General features: G+C 53.1%; 1 protein-coding gene across 1 annotated transcript in view; it reads right to left on the reverse strand.

Moving 5' to 3' along the window:
• The window catches only part of CROCC2 (ciliary rootlet coiled-coil, rootletin family member 2), a 218,213-nt gene that overhangs the window by 108,935 nt on the left and 90,811 nt on the right, over positions 1-18,467 (reverse strand). Inside the window, exons 17-20 of the mRNA XM_084638245.1 lie at positions 5,209-5,439; positions 4,581-4,774; positions 3,416-3,543; positions 3,013-3,182 (exon numbers count right to left, since the gene is read on the reverse strand). Coding sequence (XP_084494371.1) covers positions 3,013-3,182; positions 3,416-3,543; positions 4,581-4,774; positions 5,209-5,439 — 723 coding nt within the window. The remainder of the gene's footprint in view (positions 1-3,012; positions 3,183-3,415; positions 3,544-4,580; positions 4,775-5,208; positions 5,440-18,467) is intronic.

Genomic DNA, 18,467 nt, shown 5'->3' on the forward strand with positions numbered 1-18,467 from the left:
CTGAAAGGGGGTTCCAAAGAGGATGGATCTAGGCTGTTCTCAGTGGTACCAGATGACAGAACGAGGAGTAATGGTCTCAAGTTGCAGCAGGGGCGGTTTAGGTTGGATATTAGGAAAAACTTTTTCACTAGGAGGGTGGTGAAGCACTGGAATGCATCACCTAGGGAGGTGGTGGAATCTCCTTTCTTAGAAGTTTTTAAGGTCAGGCTTGACAAAGCCCTGGCTGGTATGATTTAGTTGGGGATTGGTCCTGCTTTGAGCAGGGGGTTGGACTAGATGACCTCCTGAGGTTCCTTCCAACCCTGATATTCTATCATTCTAAAGGGCCCCATTGTATCTTACCGAGGAATCACCGTGCTCTGGGTAAGGCCCCATGGTACATTACCCAGGGGTCTCGGTGCTCCAGGGAACATTACTCAGGGGTTGCCAAGCTCTGCGTAAGAGTACGTTACCCAAGGGTCATCATGCCCTGGATAAGGCGCCCTCATGATACCTTACCCAAGGGTTGCTGTGTCCTGGGTAAGGCGCTGCATGGTACCTAAATTACGGGGCACCTTGCCCCGCGTAAGACACCCCATGGTATGTTACCCACAGGTCAGTGTGCCCTGGGCAAGGCATCCCATGTTACATTACCCAGGGGTTGCCATGCCCTCGGTAAGAAGCCCCATGGTACCTTACTGAGGAGTCACCGTGCCCTGTCTACAGCGCCCTATGGTACATTACCCAGGGTTCACCGTGCTGCGGGTAAGGCGCCCCATGTGCGTTACCCAGGGCTTGCCGAATTCTGTGTAAGGCACCCCATGGTACGTTATCCAGGGGTCACTGTGTCCCGGGTATGGCACCACATGGTACCTGAACTATGGGTCACTGTGCCCTGGGTAAGGCACCCCATGGTATGTTACCCAGGGGTCGGTGTGCTCTGGATAAGACGTCCCAAGTTATGTTACCCAGGGGTTGCCGTGAGCTGGGTAAAGGGCCCCATAATATGTTACCCAAGTGTCACGGGACCCTGAGTAAGGCCCCCATGGTATGTTACCCAGGGTTCACCGTGCCCTGGGTAAGAAGCCCCATCCTATGTTACCCATGGGTCACCATGCGTGGGTAAGGCGTCCCATCGTATGTTAACCAGGGGTTACCATTGTGATGTTGCACTCCATATGTTCTATGGAAATATGTTAATGAGTATGAATATAATGTCACTGGAATATGCTTTAGGCAAAAGGTCTCTTGTACGGTATCATTACAAAGCTTATAATCTACTGAGTGTGTTCATTCTATTTGTATGAATGAATCATTCTTGTATCTGAAACTAGGAATACGAAATATAACTCTGAGGTCCTATTGTAATTATGCAAAATGTGGTTTGGAATCTGGATGGCTCCCATTGACTAGGACAGTTGCCTGTAAAATGGCTCTGTTTAGTTGCACACCTTCCTGGGCCAGTCCTGGAAGAATGGAGGCTGGAGTCTCACAGGACATGTGCCCATGTCACCTGATACTGGAATCTATCTTAAATCTGGTGCTTTTCCATTTAGAAGGAGCGGTGGGGACCCAGAGAGACAAAAGATTCCCACCTTGTGCCAAAGCTATAAAAGGGGGTGGAACAGAAGAAAGGGGGCTGCCAGTCATGAGAGATCCCCTAGTTACCACCTGAACTGGAACTAACAAGGACTGTACCAGGGAAAAGGATTGGGCCCAGACTAGGAAGGAGTCTCGTCTGTGAAAGAAACTTATTGGAACATCTCTGACGGTGAGATTTTACCTGTAAACAGTTTCTTAATGTAATAGGCTTAGACTTGTGTGTTTTGTTTTATTTTGCTTGGTAACTTACTATGTTCCACTGCATGCTTCCGATGAAGTGAACTGTAGCTCATGAAAGCTTATGCTCAGATAAATTTGTTAGTCTCCTAAGTGCCACAAATACTCCTTTTCTTTTTACTATGTTCTGTCTGTTATTACTTGAAACCACTTAAATCCTGCTATTTATACTTAATAAAATCACTTTTGTTTATTAATGAACCCCAGAGTAAGTGATTAATACCTGGGGGAGCAAACAGCTATGCATATCTCTCTATCAATGTTATAGACGGCAGACAATTTATGAGTTTACCCTGTATAAGCTTTATACAGAGTAAAACAGATTTATTTGGGGTTTGGATCCCATTGGAAGCTGGGTGTCTGGGTGCTGGAGATAGTTGACCTGCTGAGCAGTTTTTGGCTAACGTCTGCAGCTTTGGGGGCGTGGACCAAACCTGGGTGTGTGTTGCAGCAGGCTAGTGTGTCTGGATCAACAAGGAAGGGTTATGGAGTCCCAAGCTGGCAGGGAAAACAGGCTCAGAAGTAAATTCAGCATGTCAGGTGACAGTCCCAAGGGGGTCTCTGTGACCAAACCTGTTACAACAGTGTCTGGGGTAAGGCACACCATGGGGTGACCATGTCCCAAGTAAGGTGCCCCATGGTTCGTTACCCAGGGGTCACCATGCCCTGGGTAAGGCCCCCTATGGTATGTTACCCTGGGTTCACCGTGCTGTGGTAGGGTGCCCCATGGCACGTTACGCAGTGGTCGCCATGCCCCGGTAAGGTGCCCCATCGTATGTGACCCAGGAGTCACCATGCCCAGCATAAAGCACCCCATGGCACCTTACCAAGGAGTCACCATGCCCTTGCTAAGGCCCCATGGTACGTTACCCAGGCATCATGGTGTCTTGGGTAAGGTGCCCCATGGTTCGTTACCCAGGGGTCGCCATGCCCTGGTAAGGCGCTTCATGGTACATTATCCAGGGGTCACCGTGCCCTGGGAAAGGTGCCCCATGGTACCTTACCCAGGCATTGCTGTGCCTGGGTAAGGTCCCCCCACGTTACCCAGTGGTCGCTGTGCCCTGGGTAAGGTGCCCCTGGTACATTACCCTCAATGTTACCTGTTTGTCTAATTTCTACTGCGAATATGTCTAGTTGCAGCTTGCAGCCAAGTAGGGCTCCTCTCTCTCTGAGGCTGGAGGCTGCAGCACTCACCTTCTCCTGTTTCAGCTGTGCCAGGTCTTCCTCATGGGCCTTCTTCTGGTTCTTCAGAGACAGCTGAGTTTCTTGTTCCATCTGCACAAGCTGCTGCTTCAGTGACTCTATATCCTGCCTCCGGGTGGTGTCCTGCAGCTCCAGCTCCTGCTGGGCCTTCTCCACCTCCACTGTGGACCAAAGAAACCCTTGTGAGGCTTCCAAGGGTCCTGCTTGCGTAAAGCCCACTCAGGGGTGCAATGCGGGCATTACTCTCTGCTGCAGGCTATGGGGCCCGGGGCTCTGTGATACCACAAGGCAAGGGACATGGGCATGGCTCCGCTTAGGCCGGGGGTACTGAGCTCAGGAGCTGAAGCCACAGACAGAAGGCAAGTGGGGATTGGCAGTAGCACATGCACTTTACCTTGAAGTACCTGCCTTGTCTGGTCAAGGCTCTGATTCTCCCCTTCCAGCTGTTCCTTCTGGACTTCCAGCTGTGCTGCTAGCTCCTGAATCTCAAAAAGGCTGATCTCCAGTGAGTTCTTCTCAGCTCTGCGGCACAGCAGCAAAAAAATCAGGGCCAGTGATGTAGGCTATCACTTCCCCAATCTCCAGTGAAAATTAGTTGGAGCTTTGATTGTGGGCCCCGAAGCCTTTATGGCTCAGCTATGAGCCATTTAGCGCTGTCCCAGCTACAGTCTGAATGCCATGTGTGCCCTGTATGAACATCTGCTGCACACAGGCTTCCTTGGGGCTTCTCTCCTGTTCTCCATTCACCAGGTGTGTTCCCAGCAGGAAGCCCGGTGGAGCTGCCCCTGGCCATTCAGTATGCGAGCAATTCCATGTGACTGTGGCTGAGACTGGCTGTCACACATGTGATTGCTGTGTCAGGGTGTCTGGCCCGGAGAAGGGCACGGGGGGGGGGGGGCAGAACTCCACTTCCTCCCGTGCAGGTGAGGCTTCATTTCCACCAGTGTGTGGCAGAGGAGAACCAGGGCTGTGAAGCATTAACAATCCTTTCATTCAAACCACCTAAGGAGCTGGAGTGAGGCCTCTGCATGGTGAATGACTGCCCAGGCCACCCTGCATGGCATCCCCGCCAGCCCAAAGGAGTGTGGGCATCATGTCTCCCCACCTGAGCCCAGGTTGGTAGTGGCTTACAACAGCCACCCTCCCAGCTGTCCACTGGCTGTGTGAGCTAAGCTGGAAACTCCCTACCCTGCTCTGCAGTGTTGCTGGGTACCAGTTGCCCCCTGTGCCTGTCAGAAGGAGGGAGAAGAGTGGATGCAGCAGCAGGGAGGGGGAGCATGTTGGGCAAGAGCAGGGCTCCTGGCATTCCTTGCCTTCCCCTGTCGGGAATGACTCCTTCTGGTCATCTCCATTACTGATCTGGGCTGTTCTCAGCCTCATGCCAGCAGGTAGCCCCAGGAGCAGCAGAGCAAGGAGCTCCTGGCACAGAGAAGAGACCTTGTCTCCCCTGTCATGGCACCCCTTCGCAGCCCTCCCCCCAGAAATAAGAGACCAGCCAGCCTCCAGGTGATACCGGGCTCCACCAGTCTCCCAGGATCTGAAGAGCAAGGAGGGGGTACCTGAGCATGTCCGTCTCTTCCAGCAGGCCCTTCCTCTGTCTCTCCAGTGCATTGAACTCCACAGCCAGCCGCGCCTTCTCCTTAGCAAGCTCCTCCTTCTCCTGGGTAGTGCGGAGCAGGGCATCGGCCTGAATCTCCAGCTCCTGGTGGCTGTGCGCCAGCTGCTCACTCAGAGTGTGCTTCTGGCTGCTCACCTTGGGAGAGTGAGGAAGCAGAGCAAGAGAGCAAAGGGTGTGACTGGGCCCTCCATGCTCCCAGAGTCTCTTTTGCTAGCTACCCCTACTGCAGGCAGCAGAGAGGGAGGGAGAGCGACACCCATGGGAGGGCTACTCCCCCTCTGCCCCTCTCCACCTCACCAGCCAGGCACACCTTCTGCACCAGGGATACAGGTGGGGTAGGTCATTTCCCCCACACAGCAACTTGCAGGGATTTGCTTTCTGCGCCCCCATCTTGTTCCCAGTCTGCTCCTGTGGCTCCCAGTTGCTCCAGGCACCGGCTGGCTGACAGCAAAGCCACCATGAGCAAGGAATGGAGAAAAGCAGGCATGGGGGGAAGCCTGGCTCTTGCACAACAGTGTGCAGGGAGGGAGCGTTATCTGGGGCAGGTCCTCACCTGGTCCTGCTCTCACCTGCATCAGGTGATCCCACAGCTGAGCTTTTTCCCTGAGCAGCAACCTCATCTCTTCCCCCAGTGCCTCTTGCCTCTCCTCTGCCATCTGGCAGCTCTTCTCCAGCTTCCGCTTGGCCGTGTTTGTCCATGCCACCTCTTGCTCCAGGTGCACCAATTGCTCTCGCAAGCCAGCTCGCTCCTGCTCCAGTTCCTGCCTCTGCTCCAGCAGCGAGCTCTTCTCCTCCTCCAGCTTCATCACACCCAAAAGCCAAAGAGAGGGCAGTGGGATAAGGGGCTAGCCCCAGAAGGAAAGTACCCTACAGACTCATCAAGAGTGAAGGGCAGGGCAGTCTAGAGTCAGAGCTAGCCCGCTCGCAGGTGACATCAGAACAGCACAGCTGCCTGCTGTTAGAAGCTCAGCTGCAGAGAGGACAGTTGCTGTTGCCATGGGGGATCCGTTCTCAGCCTGGAGATGTTCCCTGGATGGGGAATATATCCCCAACCCTAACTCAGACCCGGTGGGGCCTGGGCACTGCAATTCCTTCATGCCCATAGAACTCGGAGGCTCTGACAGTCACACTAATGAGATGTGACTTCACATTGGCTCCTGAGAGCTAAGTGCCATAGGCTGAGCTGCCAAGGCGCAGAAGCGTGGCGAAGCCTCCTGCATGGTGCATAAGCAGGTTCCAGGCTCATGCGGGGAGCTGGGCAGTGCTTGAAGTGCCTTGGAAGTTCTACTCGCTGTTGGCACAAGCGGTCAAGCATGTAATGGCCACGCTCCCCCCCCATGTCGGGCCTTGCTGAAGTTACACGCCCATGGTGATTACAAGCCCCGCTGGGACAGTGCTCATGAGGCTGAAACATTTCTGGCACAGCCCAGGGTTAGAGAGATTCGAAGTGAACGTCCCATGGTTCAGAACTGAGGGGGAACAACTAAAGAGAGCGCTCTCCGGCTGCCTGCACTCCCCACACCAGCAGGTGGGAGATGGCAAACTTCATCCATCAGCCGGGTGCTCTGGGGCAGGGCTTCTCCAGGAGATGCTGACAGAAGGTATGTAGGTGCTTAACTCCCACTGAATCAATGGGAGCTAGGCGCCAGTGTCTCTTTGTGGATCCTGTCCTTCCTCTCTTTGGGCTTCCGCTTTCCAGCTGTAAAGGGGACAATGACATTTCCTTTCTCCCACCCTCGTTTCTTTACCTGGTAAGCTCTTTGGCGGGTCCTGATCTTGGCTGTGGCCTCTAGGTGCTACAGGAATGCCCCCCAATGGTAGGAATGGGTGACAGAGAGCAGTCCTGCATGGCTTAGTGTGCTGGGGGGTGGGGAGAGGGGGGCTCTGCCTTTACCCTGCAGCCTGCTGTCCCACTGAGGAAGTTCCCAGCCACTACAACAACAGGGATGCTTTTCACTTGGCAGAGTAATACATTTCTATTTCCCCCGTTCTCTCTGGATCCGCCTGGCAGCCCCGGAGGGAAGGGGCTGGATCTGGCAGGCCCTGGCATAGGAATCTGCAGCCAGGAGTGGGAGCTGAGTGGCTAGAAGAGTGCTGGGCACTTCTGGTACAGCCGGCAGTCCCTGCCCCAGGGCTGGAGGTGGCAAAGTCCTGAGAGGAGGCTCCTAGAGCACCAGCATGGGGGGTAAGGGGAGGCCAGTGAGAGAGGAGCTGAATGAGAGCAGGGAGAGGAGATGATCCCACATTGTGGGGGGGGGCATGCAGGGGCCATGGAGAAGGGAGGGGCTCAGCCCACTCAAAGGGACCTGACCCTGCCCACCCAGACATATGCACCTTGTAGCCAAACTCGGGAACTGCCCCTTTCAAAGGAGCAAGAGGCACTTTCCTGGGCTGGGCTGTGGTGATGCCCTGCAGCTGGCACATCTTGGCTGGGTACGTGATGGTGCTCTGGCATGGAATAACAAAACCAGCTCCTGTGGGCAAGTGCTGAGTGACAGAATGCAGGTCATGGGCGGTGGGTGGGCATGTGAGGGACACAGGGGTAAAGCGCAGAGCGTAGGCTGGGGTGTTTGTGACAGGCACAGGGGCAGAGCACAGGGCAGGGGAGTGTGATGGGCACAGGGGCAGAGCGCAGGGCAGAGGTGTGTGAGGGGCACATGAGCAGAGCGTAGGGTGTAGGCTGGGGAGTTTGTAATGGGCACAGGGGCAGCACACGGGGGGGGATGAGAGGAAAGTGATCAGGAACAGCCAGCATGGATTCACCAAGGGAAGGTCATGCCTCACTAATCTAATCGCCTTTTATGATGAGATTACTGGTTCTGTGGATGAAGGGAAAGCAGTGGATGTGTTGTTTCTTGACCTTAGCAAAGCTTTTGACACGGTCTCCCACTGTATTCTTTTCAGCAAGTTAAGGAAGTATGGGCTGGATGAATGCACTATAAGGTGGGTAGAAAGCTGGCTAGATTGTCGGGCTCAACGGGTAGTGATCAATGGCTCCATGTCTAGTTGGCAGCCAGTGTCAAGTGGAGTGCCCCAGGGGTCGGTCCTGGGGCCGGTTTTGTTCAATATCTTCATAAATGATCTGGAGGATGGTGTAGATTGCACTCTCAGCAAATTTGCGGATGATACTAAACTGGGAGGAGTGGTAGATATGCTGGAGGGGAGGGATAGGATACAGAAGGACCTAGACAAATTGGAGGATTGGGCCAAAAGAAATCTGATGAGGTTCAATAAGGATAAGTGCAGGGTCCTGCACTTAGGACGGAAGAATCCCATGCACCGCTACAGACTAGGGGCTGAATGGCTAGGCAGCAGTTCTGCGGAAAAGGACCTAGGGGTGACAGTGGATGAGAAGCTGGATATGAGTCAGCAGTGTGCCCTAGTTGCCAAGAAGGCCAATGGCATTTTGGGTTGTATAAGTAGGGGCATAGCCAGCAGATCGAGGGACGTGATCGTTCCCCTCTATTCGACATTGGTGAGGCCTCATCTGGAGTACTGTGTCCAGTTTTGGGCCCCACGCTACAAGAAGGATGTGGATAAATTGGAGAGAGTCCAGCAAAGGGCAACAAAAATGATTAGGGGTCTAGAACACATGACTTATAAGGAGAGGCTGAGGAGCTGGGATTGTTTAGTCTGCAGAAGAGAAGAATGAGGGGGGGATTTGATAGCTGCTTTCAACTATCTGAAAGGGGGTTCCAAAGAGGATGGCTCTAGACTGTTCTCAATGGTAGCAGATGACAGAACGAGGAGTAATGGTCTCAAGTTGCAGTGGGGGAGGTTTAGGTTGGATATTAGGAAAAACTTTTTCACTATGAGGGTGGTGAAACACTGGAATGCGTTACCTAGGGACGTGGTAGAATCTCCTTCCTTAGAGGTTTTTAAGGTCAGGCTTGACAAAGCCCTGGCTGGGATGATTTAACTGGGAATTGGTCCTGCTTCGAGCAGGGGGTTGGACTAGATGACCTTCTGGGGTCCCTTCCAACCCTGATATTCTATGATTCTATGTGTGAGGGGCACAGGGACAGAGCTCAGGGCAGGGGTGTGTGAAGGGCACAGGGGCAGAGCACAGGCAAGTGGCGTGAGAGGCACGGGGCAGAGTGCATGGTAGGGGTGTGTGAGGGGCACAGGGGCAGAGCGCAAGGCAGGGGTGTGTGAGGGGCACATGAACAGAGTGCAGTGCGTAGGCTGGGGTGTTTGTGATGGGCACAGGAGCAACACACAGGGCAGGGATGTGTGAGGGCCACAGAGGCAGAGCACAGGGCAGGGGTGTTTATGATGGGCACAGGGGCAAAGCGCAGGGCAGGGATGGGTGAGTGGCACAGGGACAGAGCACAGGGCGGAGTGTTTATGATGGGCACAAGAGCAGAACATAGGGCAGGGGTGTTTATGATGGACACAGGGGCAGCGCAAAGGACGTAGGTGGGTGTTTATGATGGGCACAGGGGATGCGTGGGTGGGGCTGTGTGAGGGACCCAGGGGTAACACAGAGGGCGTAGGCTGGGGTGTGTGAGGGGCACAGGGGCAGAGCATAGAGTGGGGGTGTGAGAGGGGCACAGGAGCAGAGTGCAGGGCAAGGGTGTTTATGAGGGGCACAGGGACAGAGCACAGGGCAGATGGGGTGAGGGGCACAGGGGCAGAGCACAGGGTGGGGTTGTGTGAGGGGCATGGGGCAGAGCACAGGGTGGGGTTGTGTCATGTGCACAGGGGCAGCACAGAGGACTTAGGTGGGTGTTTATGATGGGCACAGGGGGTGCATGGGCGGGGCTGTGTGATGGACACAGGGGTAGCACAGAGGGTGTAGGCTGGGGTGTTTGTGAGGGGCACAGGGGCAGAGCACAGGGCGGGTGGGGGTGAGGGGCACAGTGCAGAGCGGCGGTAGGTGAGGGGCACAGGGGCAGGGCGGGGTTGTGTGATGGGCACAGGGGCAGCACAGAGAACATAAGAATGGCCATACTGGGTCAGTCCAAAGGTCCATCCAGCCCAGTATCTTGTCTACCGACAGTGGCCAATGCCAATGCAAGTGATCTCTCTCCTGACATCCATCTCCACCCTCTGACAAACGGACCATTCCTAGGGACACCATTCCTTACCCATCCTGGCTAATAGCCATTAATGGACTTAACCTCCATGAATTTATCTAGTTTTCTTTTAAACCCTGTTATAGTCCTAGCCTTCACAACCTCCTCAGGCAAGGAGTTCCACAGGTTGACTGTGCTCTGGGTGAAGAAGAACTTCCTTTTATTTGTTTTAAACCTGCTACCCATTAATTTTATTTGGTGGCCCCTAGTTCTTATATTGTGGGAACAAGTAAATATCTTTTCCTTATTCACTTTCTCCATACCACTCATGATTTTATATACCTCTATCATATCCCCCCTTAGTCTCCTCTTTTCCAAGCTGAAAAGTCCTAGCCTCTTTAATCTCTCCTCACATGGGACCCGTTCCAAACCTCTAATAATTTTAGTTGCCCTTTTCTGAACCTTTTCTAATGCCAGTATATCTTTTTTGATATGAGGGGACCACATCTGTACACAGTTGTCATAAATATAAAGGGAAGGGTAAACCCATTTAAAATCCCTCCTGGCCAGAGGAAAAATCCTCTCACCTGTAAAGGGTTAAGAAGCTAGGATAACCTCGCTGACACCTGACCAAAATGACCAATGAGGAGACAAGATACTTTCAAAAACTGGGGGGAAGGAAAAACAAAGGGTCTGTCTTTGTTATGCTTTTGCCAGGGACAGAACAGGAATGGAGTCTTAGAATTTAGTAAGTAATTTAGCTAGATATGCATTAGATTATGATTTCTTTCAATGGCTGAGAAATTGAGCTGTGCTGAAAAGAATGGATATTCCTGTCTTTGTGTCTTTTTGTAACTGAAGGTTTTGCCTAGAGGGATTCTCTATGTTTTTAATTGAATTATCCTGTAAGGTATTTACCATCCTGATTTTACAAAGGTGATTCTTTTTACTTCTATTAAAATTCTTCTTTTCAAGAACTGAATGCTTTTTTTCATTGTTCTTAAGATCCAAGGGTTTGGGTCTGTGGTCACCTATGCAAATTGGTGAGGATTTTTACCAAACCTTCCCCAGGAAATGAGGTGCAAGGGTTGGGAGGATTTTTGGGGGAAATACGTTTCCAAACAACGCTTTCCTAATAAAAATAAACCCAGATAAACGTTTGGTGGTGGCAGTGGAAGTCCAAGGGCAAAGGGTAAAATAATTTGTACCTTGGGGAAGTTTTAACCTAAGCTGGTAAAAGTAAGCTTAGGAGGTTTTCATGCAGGTCCCCACATCTGTACCCTAGAGTTCAGAGTGGGGAAGGAACCTTGACAACAGTATTCAAGATGTGGACTTACCATGGATTTATATAAGGGCAATAAGATAGTCTCTGTCTTATTCACTATCCCTTTTTCAATGATTCCTAACATCCTGTTTGCTTTTTTGACTGCCGCTGCACACTGCGTAGATGTCTTCAGAGAACTATCCACAATGACTCCAAGATCTTTCTCCTGATTAGTTGTAGCTAAATTAGCCTCCATCAAATTGTATGTATAGTTGGGGTTATTTTTTCCAATGTGCATTGCTTTACATTTATTTCATTTGCCATTTTGTTGTCCAATCACTTAGTTTTGTGAGATCTTTTTGAAGTCCTTCACAGTCTGCTTTGGTCTTAACAATCTTGAGCAGTTTCGTATCGTCTGCAAACTTTGCCACCTCACTGTTTACCCCTTTCTCCAGATCATTTATGAATAAGTTGAATAGGATTGGTCCTAGGACTGATCCCTAGTTACCCCTCTCCATTCAGAAAATTTACCATTTATTCCTACCCTTTGTTCCCTGTCTTTTAACCAGTTCTCAATCCATGAAAGGATCTACCCTCTTATCCCATGACAACTTAATTTACATAAGAGCCTTTGGTGAGGGACCTTGTCAAAGGCTTTCTGGAAATCTAAGTACACTATGTCCACTGGATTCCCCCTTGTCCACACATTTGTGACCCCCTCAAAGAACTTTAACAGATTAGTAAGACATGATCTCCCTTTACAGAAACTATGTTGACTTTTGTGCAACAATTTATGTTCTTCTATGTGCTAAAGGAATTGGCGGCTGTGATTGCAGAGCCATTGGCCATTATCTTTGAAAACTTGTGGCGAACGGGGGAAGTCCCAGATGACTGGAAAAAGGCTAATGTAGTGCCAATCTTTAAAAAAGGGAAGAAGGAGGATCCTGGGAACTACAGGCCAGTCAGCCTCACCTCAGTCCCCGGAAAAATCATGGAGCAGGTCCTCAAAGAATCAATCCTGAAGCACTTACATGAGAGGAAAGTGATCAGGAACAGTCAGCATGGATTCACCAAGGGAAGGTCATGCCTGACTAATCTAATTGCCTTCTATGATGAGATTACTGGTTCTGTGGATGAAGGGTTGTATTGTTACATTCAGTGGATGTATTGTTTCTTGACTTTAGCAAAGCATTTGACATGGTCTCCCACAGTATTCTTGTCAGCAAGTTAAAGAAGGATGGGCTGGATGAATGCACTATAAGGTGGGTAGAAAGTTGGCTAGATTGTCAGGCTCAGCGGGTAGTGATCAATGGCTCCATGTCTAGTTGGCAGCCAGTGTCAAGTGGAGTGCCCCAGGGGTCGGTCCTGGGGCCGGTTTTGTTCAATATCTTCATAAATGATCTGGAGGATGGTGTGGATTGCACTCTCAGCAAATTTGCAGATGATACTAAACTGGGAGGAGTGGTAGATACGCTGGAGGGGAGGGATAGGATACAGAAGGACCTAGACAAATTGGAGGATTGGGCCAAAAGAAATCTGATGAGGTTCAATAAGGATAAGTGCAGGGTCCTGCACTTAGGACAGAAGAACCCAATGCACAGCTACAGACTAGGGGCTGAATGGCTAGGCAGCAGTTCTGCAGAAAAGGACCTAGGGGTGACAGTGGACGAGAAGCTGGATATGAGTCAGCAGTGTGCCCTTGTTGCCAAGAAGGCCAATGGCATTTTGGGATGTATAAGTAGGGGCATAGCCAGCAGATCGAGGGACGTGATCATCCCTCTCTATTCGACATTGGTGAGGCCTCATCTGGAGTACTGTGACCAGTTTTGGGCCCCACACTACAAGAAGGATGTGGATAAATTGGAGAGTCCAGTGGAGGGCAACAAAAATGATTAGGGGACTGGAACACATGACTTATGAGGAGAGGCTGAGGGAACTGGGATTGTTTAGTCTGCAGAAGAGAAGAATGAGGGGGGATTTGATAGCTGCTTTCAACTACCTGAGAGGTGGTTCCAGAGAGGATGGTTCTAGACTATTCTCAGTGGTAGAAGAGGACAGGACAAGGAGTAATGGTCTCAAGTTGCAGTGGGGGAGGTTTAGGTTGGATATTAGGAAAAACTTTTTCACTAGGAGGGTGGTGAAACACTGGAATGCGTTACCTAGGGAGGTGGTGAAATCTCCTTCCTTAGAGGTTTTTAAGGTCAGGCTTGACAAAGCCCTGGCTGGGATGATTTAATTGGGGATTGGTCCTGCTTTGAGCAGGGGGTTGGACTAGATGACCTCCTGAGGTCCCTTCCAACCCTGATATTCTATGATTCTATGTATCTGACTATTTTATTCTTTCCTATTGTTTCAACTAATTTGCCTGGTACTGATGTTAGACTTACTGGTCTGTAACTGCCAGGATTACCTCTAGAGCCCTTCTTAAATATTGGCATTACATTAGCTATCTTCCAGTCATTGGGTACAGTAGCTGATTTAAAGGACTGATTACAAACCATAGTTAATAGTTCCGCAATTTCACATTTGAGTTCTTTCAGAATTCTTGGGTGACTGCCATCTGGTCCCAGTGATTTGTTAGTTTCTCAATTCCAAAACCTCCTCTCGTGACACTTCAATCTGTGACAATTCCTCAGATTTGTCACCTACAAAAGATGGCTCAGGTGTGGGAATCTCCCTTACTCCTCAGCCATGAAGATTGAAGTAAAAAATTCATTTAGTTTCTCTGTGATGACTTTATCGTCTTTAAGTGCTCCTTTTGTATCTCAATCATCTACACCTGGGCAGAGTACAGGGCGTAGGCTGGGGTGTGTGAGAGGCACAGGGGCAGAGAGCAGAGTGGGGCTGTGTGAGGGGCATAGGGGCAGAGCGCAGGGCAGGGTTCTGTGAGGGACACAGGGGCAGCACAGAGGACGTAGGTGGGCATTTATGATGGGCACAGAAAGTGCATAAACAAGACTGTGTGATGGACACAGGGGTAGCACAGAGGGTGTTGGCTGGGGTGTTTGTGAGGGGCACAGGGGCAGAGCACAGGGCAACAGTGGGTGAGGGGCTGTCATAAATATAAAGGGAAGGGTAACCACCTTTCTATAAAATCCCTCCTGGCCAGAAGCAAAGTCCTTTTACCTGTAAAGGGTTAAGAAGCTCAGGTAACCTGACCCAAAATGACCAAAGAGGGGACAAGATACTTTCAAATCTGGAGCGGGGGTGGGAAGGCTTTTGTCTGTCTGTGTGATACCTTTGCCGGGAACAGATCAAGGATGCAAGCCCTCCAACTCCTGTAAAGTTAGGAAGTAATCTAGCTAGAAAATGCATTAGGTTTCCTTTGTTTTGGCTTGTGAAATTCGCTGTGCTGGAGGAAATGTGTATTCCTGTTTTTGTGTCTTTTTGTAACTTAAGGTTTTGCCTAGAGGGATTCTCTATGTTTTGAATCTGACTGCCTGTAAGATTATCTTCCATTCTGATCTTACAGAGTTGTTCTCTTATCTTTTTTGGTTCTTCTAATAAAGGTCTGTTTTTTAAGAATCTGACTGGGTTTTTGGGGTCTTAAAAATCCAAGGCTGGTTCCTGCTCATCTTGTTTATTCTCAAGCGTCCCTAGGAAAGGGGGTGTAAGGGCTTGGGGGGATATTTTGGGGAAATAGAAACTCCAAGTGGCCCTTTCCCTTTTCTTTGTCTAAATCACTTGGTGGTGGCAGCTGTGACAAAGTTCCTGCTCTACCTTGGTGGGTCTTGCGCTTATTGGCGGATTTGCTCACCTTGGAGCTTCACGGCAGCCCTCAGCTTGGCCATTTTTCTGAACCCACAGTCCAGGTCGACTCCTCCTGTGTCTGACCAGGCGGTGGGAGGTTTGGGGGGAACCCGGGCCCGCCCTCTACTCCGGGTTAAAGCCCAGGGCCCTGTGGAATGCAGCTGTCTAGAGTGCCTCCTGGAACAGCTACAACTCCCAGGGCTACTTCCCCATGGCCTCCTCCCAACACCTTCTTTATCTTCACCATAGGACCTTCCTTCTGGTGTCTGATAATGCTTGTACACCTCAGTCCTCCAACAGTCCACGTTCTCACTCTCAGCTCCTAGTGCCTCTCGCTCCCAGCTCCTCACATGCACACCACAAACTGAAGTGAGCTCCTTTTTAAAACCCAGGTGCCCTGATTAGCCTTCCTTAATTGATTCTAGCAGCTTCTTGATTGGCTGCAGGTGTTCTAATCAGCCTGTCTTAATTGTCTCCAGAAGGTTCCTGATGGTTCTGGACCCTTCCCTGTTAAGGAGCCGGAATCGTTCTTCACTCGCTCCTGAGCTATTTGCTTTCCTTTCTTTCCTAAAGCCCCCCGGCCCGGATTTTTCACACTTTTCCTTTTGCTTAGTTTCCCCCCCCGCGTTTGGGCCGGACGCTTTGTTCTTTTGGTTTCGTTTTTTCCCGTTTTTTTGAGCTGCGTCAGTGTGCTGGCCGGTCGCCAGCACCCCCCCCCCGCCGATGCCTGCTTTTGGACTTTGCTCCTTGCTTACTTGAAACCCCCGGAGGAGGGGGGGAGGACTGCCAACCTGCTGTCCGGAGAGGGGAGTGGACCCCCCCAGACCCAGCTGTTTTGTTTTTTGCCTGGACCTTTTCCGAGAGCCTTGGGACAGAGCCAACAGCTGTAGCAGACGCCAGAGGCCGGAGAACTCCCGGGCAGCTATGAATCATCGTGGAGAGAGGCCGTAAGACTGAGGGATTTCTTTTGAACTTCTACCCTCGGGGGGGGGGAGTTGACTGCATTTCAGCTGCGCCTGCGGCGGCACAGGGGTGTAGCAGGGAGCTACCCCCAGATCCATCGGTGCCCCCAACCCCCCCCCACCACTATTACAACTATCACGGCCCCCGCTGCTTCGTCCCTGCTGGCAATCTGCCATCTGCCTTCGGATCCAGCTGTTTGCTTTGGACTTTGCCTTTTGGCCCAGGCATAATAACCAACCAAGCGAGACTCTTTGGACACTTGTGGTGGGTTGTCCTCCCCCCACCCCCCCCCGGATTGTTTACCCCATAGCCTACCCCTACTACCGGACCCCGATTTTTGCCCCCCCCCCCCCCCAGTGTCTCCCTGTCTCTCCCTGCCCACAATGGCAGAGAAGGAGGGACGCAAGGCCCCTCCACCGAAATTGGTTGCCCCTTCCCCATCTACCCTCCTGCCCACCCCTCGAGATTTCCCCACCGCCTCCATTGTTAGAACCCCTGCCACCGCCCCCGCTGGGGCATCGGCAGTGGGAGGCACCGGGGCGATTACTACTGCTGCTCTGGTTCCTGCCCCACTAGATTCTAGGAACCCCCCCCCAGTTAGACGGAAAAATCGAAGCGGGCCAAAAGGGAAGGGCCCCGCTAATGCCGCGGGACCCTCCGTGGCAGAGGCCGCCCCCACCACAGTGGCCTCGTCATCGATCGCGGCACCCCTCCCGGCTGTTCCCTCCACCAGCTCTGCGACCATCCCTCCCCCGGCCCCCAGGACGTATGCCCGGGTGGCGACAGGCCCCCCCTCACCTGCCGCCTCCTCATCTCGCCCTCCCGCTGCCTCCGCTGCCATTACTAGTAGTCGGGGCCCTCTTCCCGCCCTGACCAGGAAGCACGGTGTCCGTTGCCTCCTAGTACCCGCCTCGCCCCACGTGGAGGCATACGTGCAGGCGTTGGCGAAAGTGGTAGGACCCATGGCCATTGTGGCGGCCTCCAAGATGTATGGGAAGGTCGTTCTTTTTCTGGCCTCGGAGACTGCCGCCCAGGAGGCGGTGGAGAAGGGCCTAGTGGTGGGGGGGGTGTTTCTCCCCCTAGAACCGCTAGAAGATCTGGGCGTTCGCTTCGTCCTCACCTCCGTTCCTCCCTTTTTACCTAATGTTGCCCTGTTACCTGCTCTTTCTGCCCTGGGGAAGCTTGTTTCTGTTATTAGCCCTCTCCCGTTAGGCTGCAAGGACCCCGCCCTCCGTCACGTCCTATCGTTCCGCCGGCAAGTGCAGATTTTACTGCCGGCGGGGGTGCGTGACGGAGAGGCGCTCGAGGGGTCCTTCCTAGTTCCCTACCAGGGAGCCCGCTATAGGGTCTTTTATTCCACCGGAGAGGCCCGGTGCTACCTCTGCCGCTCGGCAGGGCATGTCCGCAGGGACTGCCCTTTGGCCCGGGGGAGAGGGGCACCTGAGACCCCCGAGACCCGGCGGGATATCGGCCCTGTTGTTGCCGACACCCCTGGCCACCCGGCACCCGACACCACCCCCCCTCCCACCCGATCCACCGCTGCCCCCGTCCGGGCCCAAGAGGCACCCCTCCAACAATGCCCGGGCGACCACGGGAGTCCCACTCTTGCCGTAACCACCTCGGCAGAGCCTATGGAGGGGGGTGTGGCAAAGCTTTTACCGGGTGCAGGAGAGGGCTCGCCCCAAGGAGAACCCCCCGCCCCTAATGCTGCCTTACCGCTACCCCCCCAAACCCCTGAACCTCTGCCTCCGCGCCCCGCTCCGTCCCCTGCTACTCAACCCCCGGACGACGCCATGGAGGGCTGGACTGTAGTCCAGGGGAAGCGAGGCAAGCGGAGGGCTCGAGCTCCGCTGCATTCATCTGACGCGGAAGCCCCCCGGAAGACCAGGAAGGGAGGTACCGACCCTGAGCCTCCCGTCTCGGCCACGAGTGAGATCCATTCGCTGGTGTCGGGAGGTGAAGATAGACCAGCATTGGAGGGTGGAATCCCCCCTCCGCGGGGGACCCTCCCCTCCGAAGCCCCGGGGGAAGCCCCTTCTAACCAGATACCACCTGAACTCCCAACGAACCCCGACGTGACCGCCGAGGCGGGCCCTAGCGGAGAGGCCCCTGGGGTGGTGGGAGTTGGCCTCTCCTCTGTGTACGCGGAGATTGAAGCCCTGGATTTGACCCCGGTCACCCAGGGAGGGGATGATTTACTGCCGGCCGGCCTCGATTTGGGCAATCTCACCCCAGGCCCCCTCTCCCCATGCCCTTTCCCCCTGACTGCCTTTCCGGGTGAGCACCCCACGGAAAGTGGTTTACCGCCTGGGGCCATGGCTGCCACGACCACCCCGGAGCCAGTACCTAGCATTCCTCGGAGCCCCCTCCCTTGCCCCTTCACCCCCGACCCTGCTCGGGAGGCGCCTTCTTTTCGCTGTGCGCCTCCTGAAGCCCAGGGCCTTACCTCTGCCCCTGCCCCCACCCCTATTCCGGTTCAGTTTCCCTCCTCCTGCAAGGCTACCGCCGCCCCTGGGGTTATTTCTTTTCCGCCTTTTGCAGATTCCCCCCAGGGAGCAGTCTTTATGTTTTCTAGTTGCGACTCCCCAGGAGTTGCACCTTTCCCCCTGCCATCCCCGTCCGCCCCAAGGCACGAGATGGAGTTAATAACCCCAGCCTGTCAGACACCCCGTCGGCGGTCCGCACCCTGCCTACCCGCCTTAGCGGACCACGAAGCTGCATCAAAAGCCCCACCAGGGACTGCTCTGGGAGTTGTAACCCTACCCCCCCATGAGCTGCAGCATGCATTACGGGAGTTCTTGAAACAATGCCGTGGTGCCCGCGATAGGGCACA

This window comes from Lepidochelys olivacea (assembly GCF_965140295.1).
Source record: "Lepidochelys olivacea isolate rLepOli2 genome assembly, chromosome: 9".
Lineage (NCBI taxonomy): Eukaryota > Metazoa > Chordata > Testudines > Cheloniidae > Lepidochelys > Lepidochelys olivacea.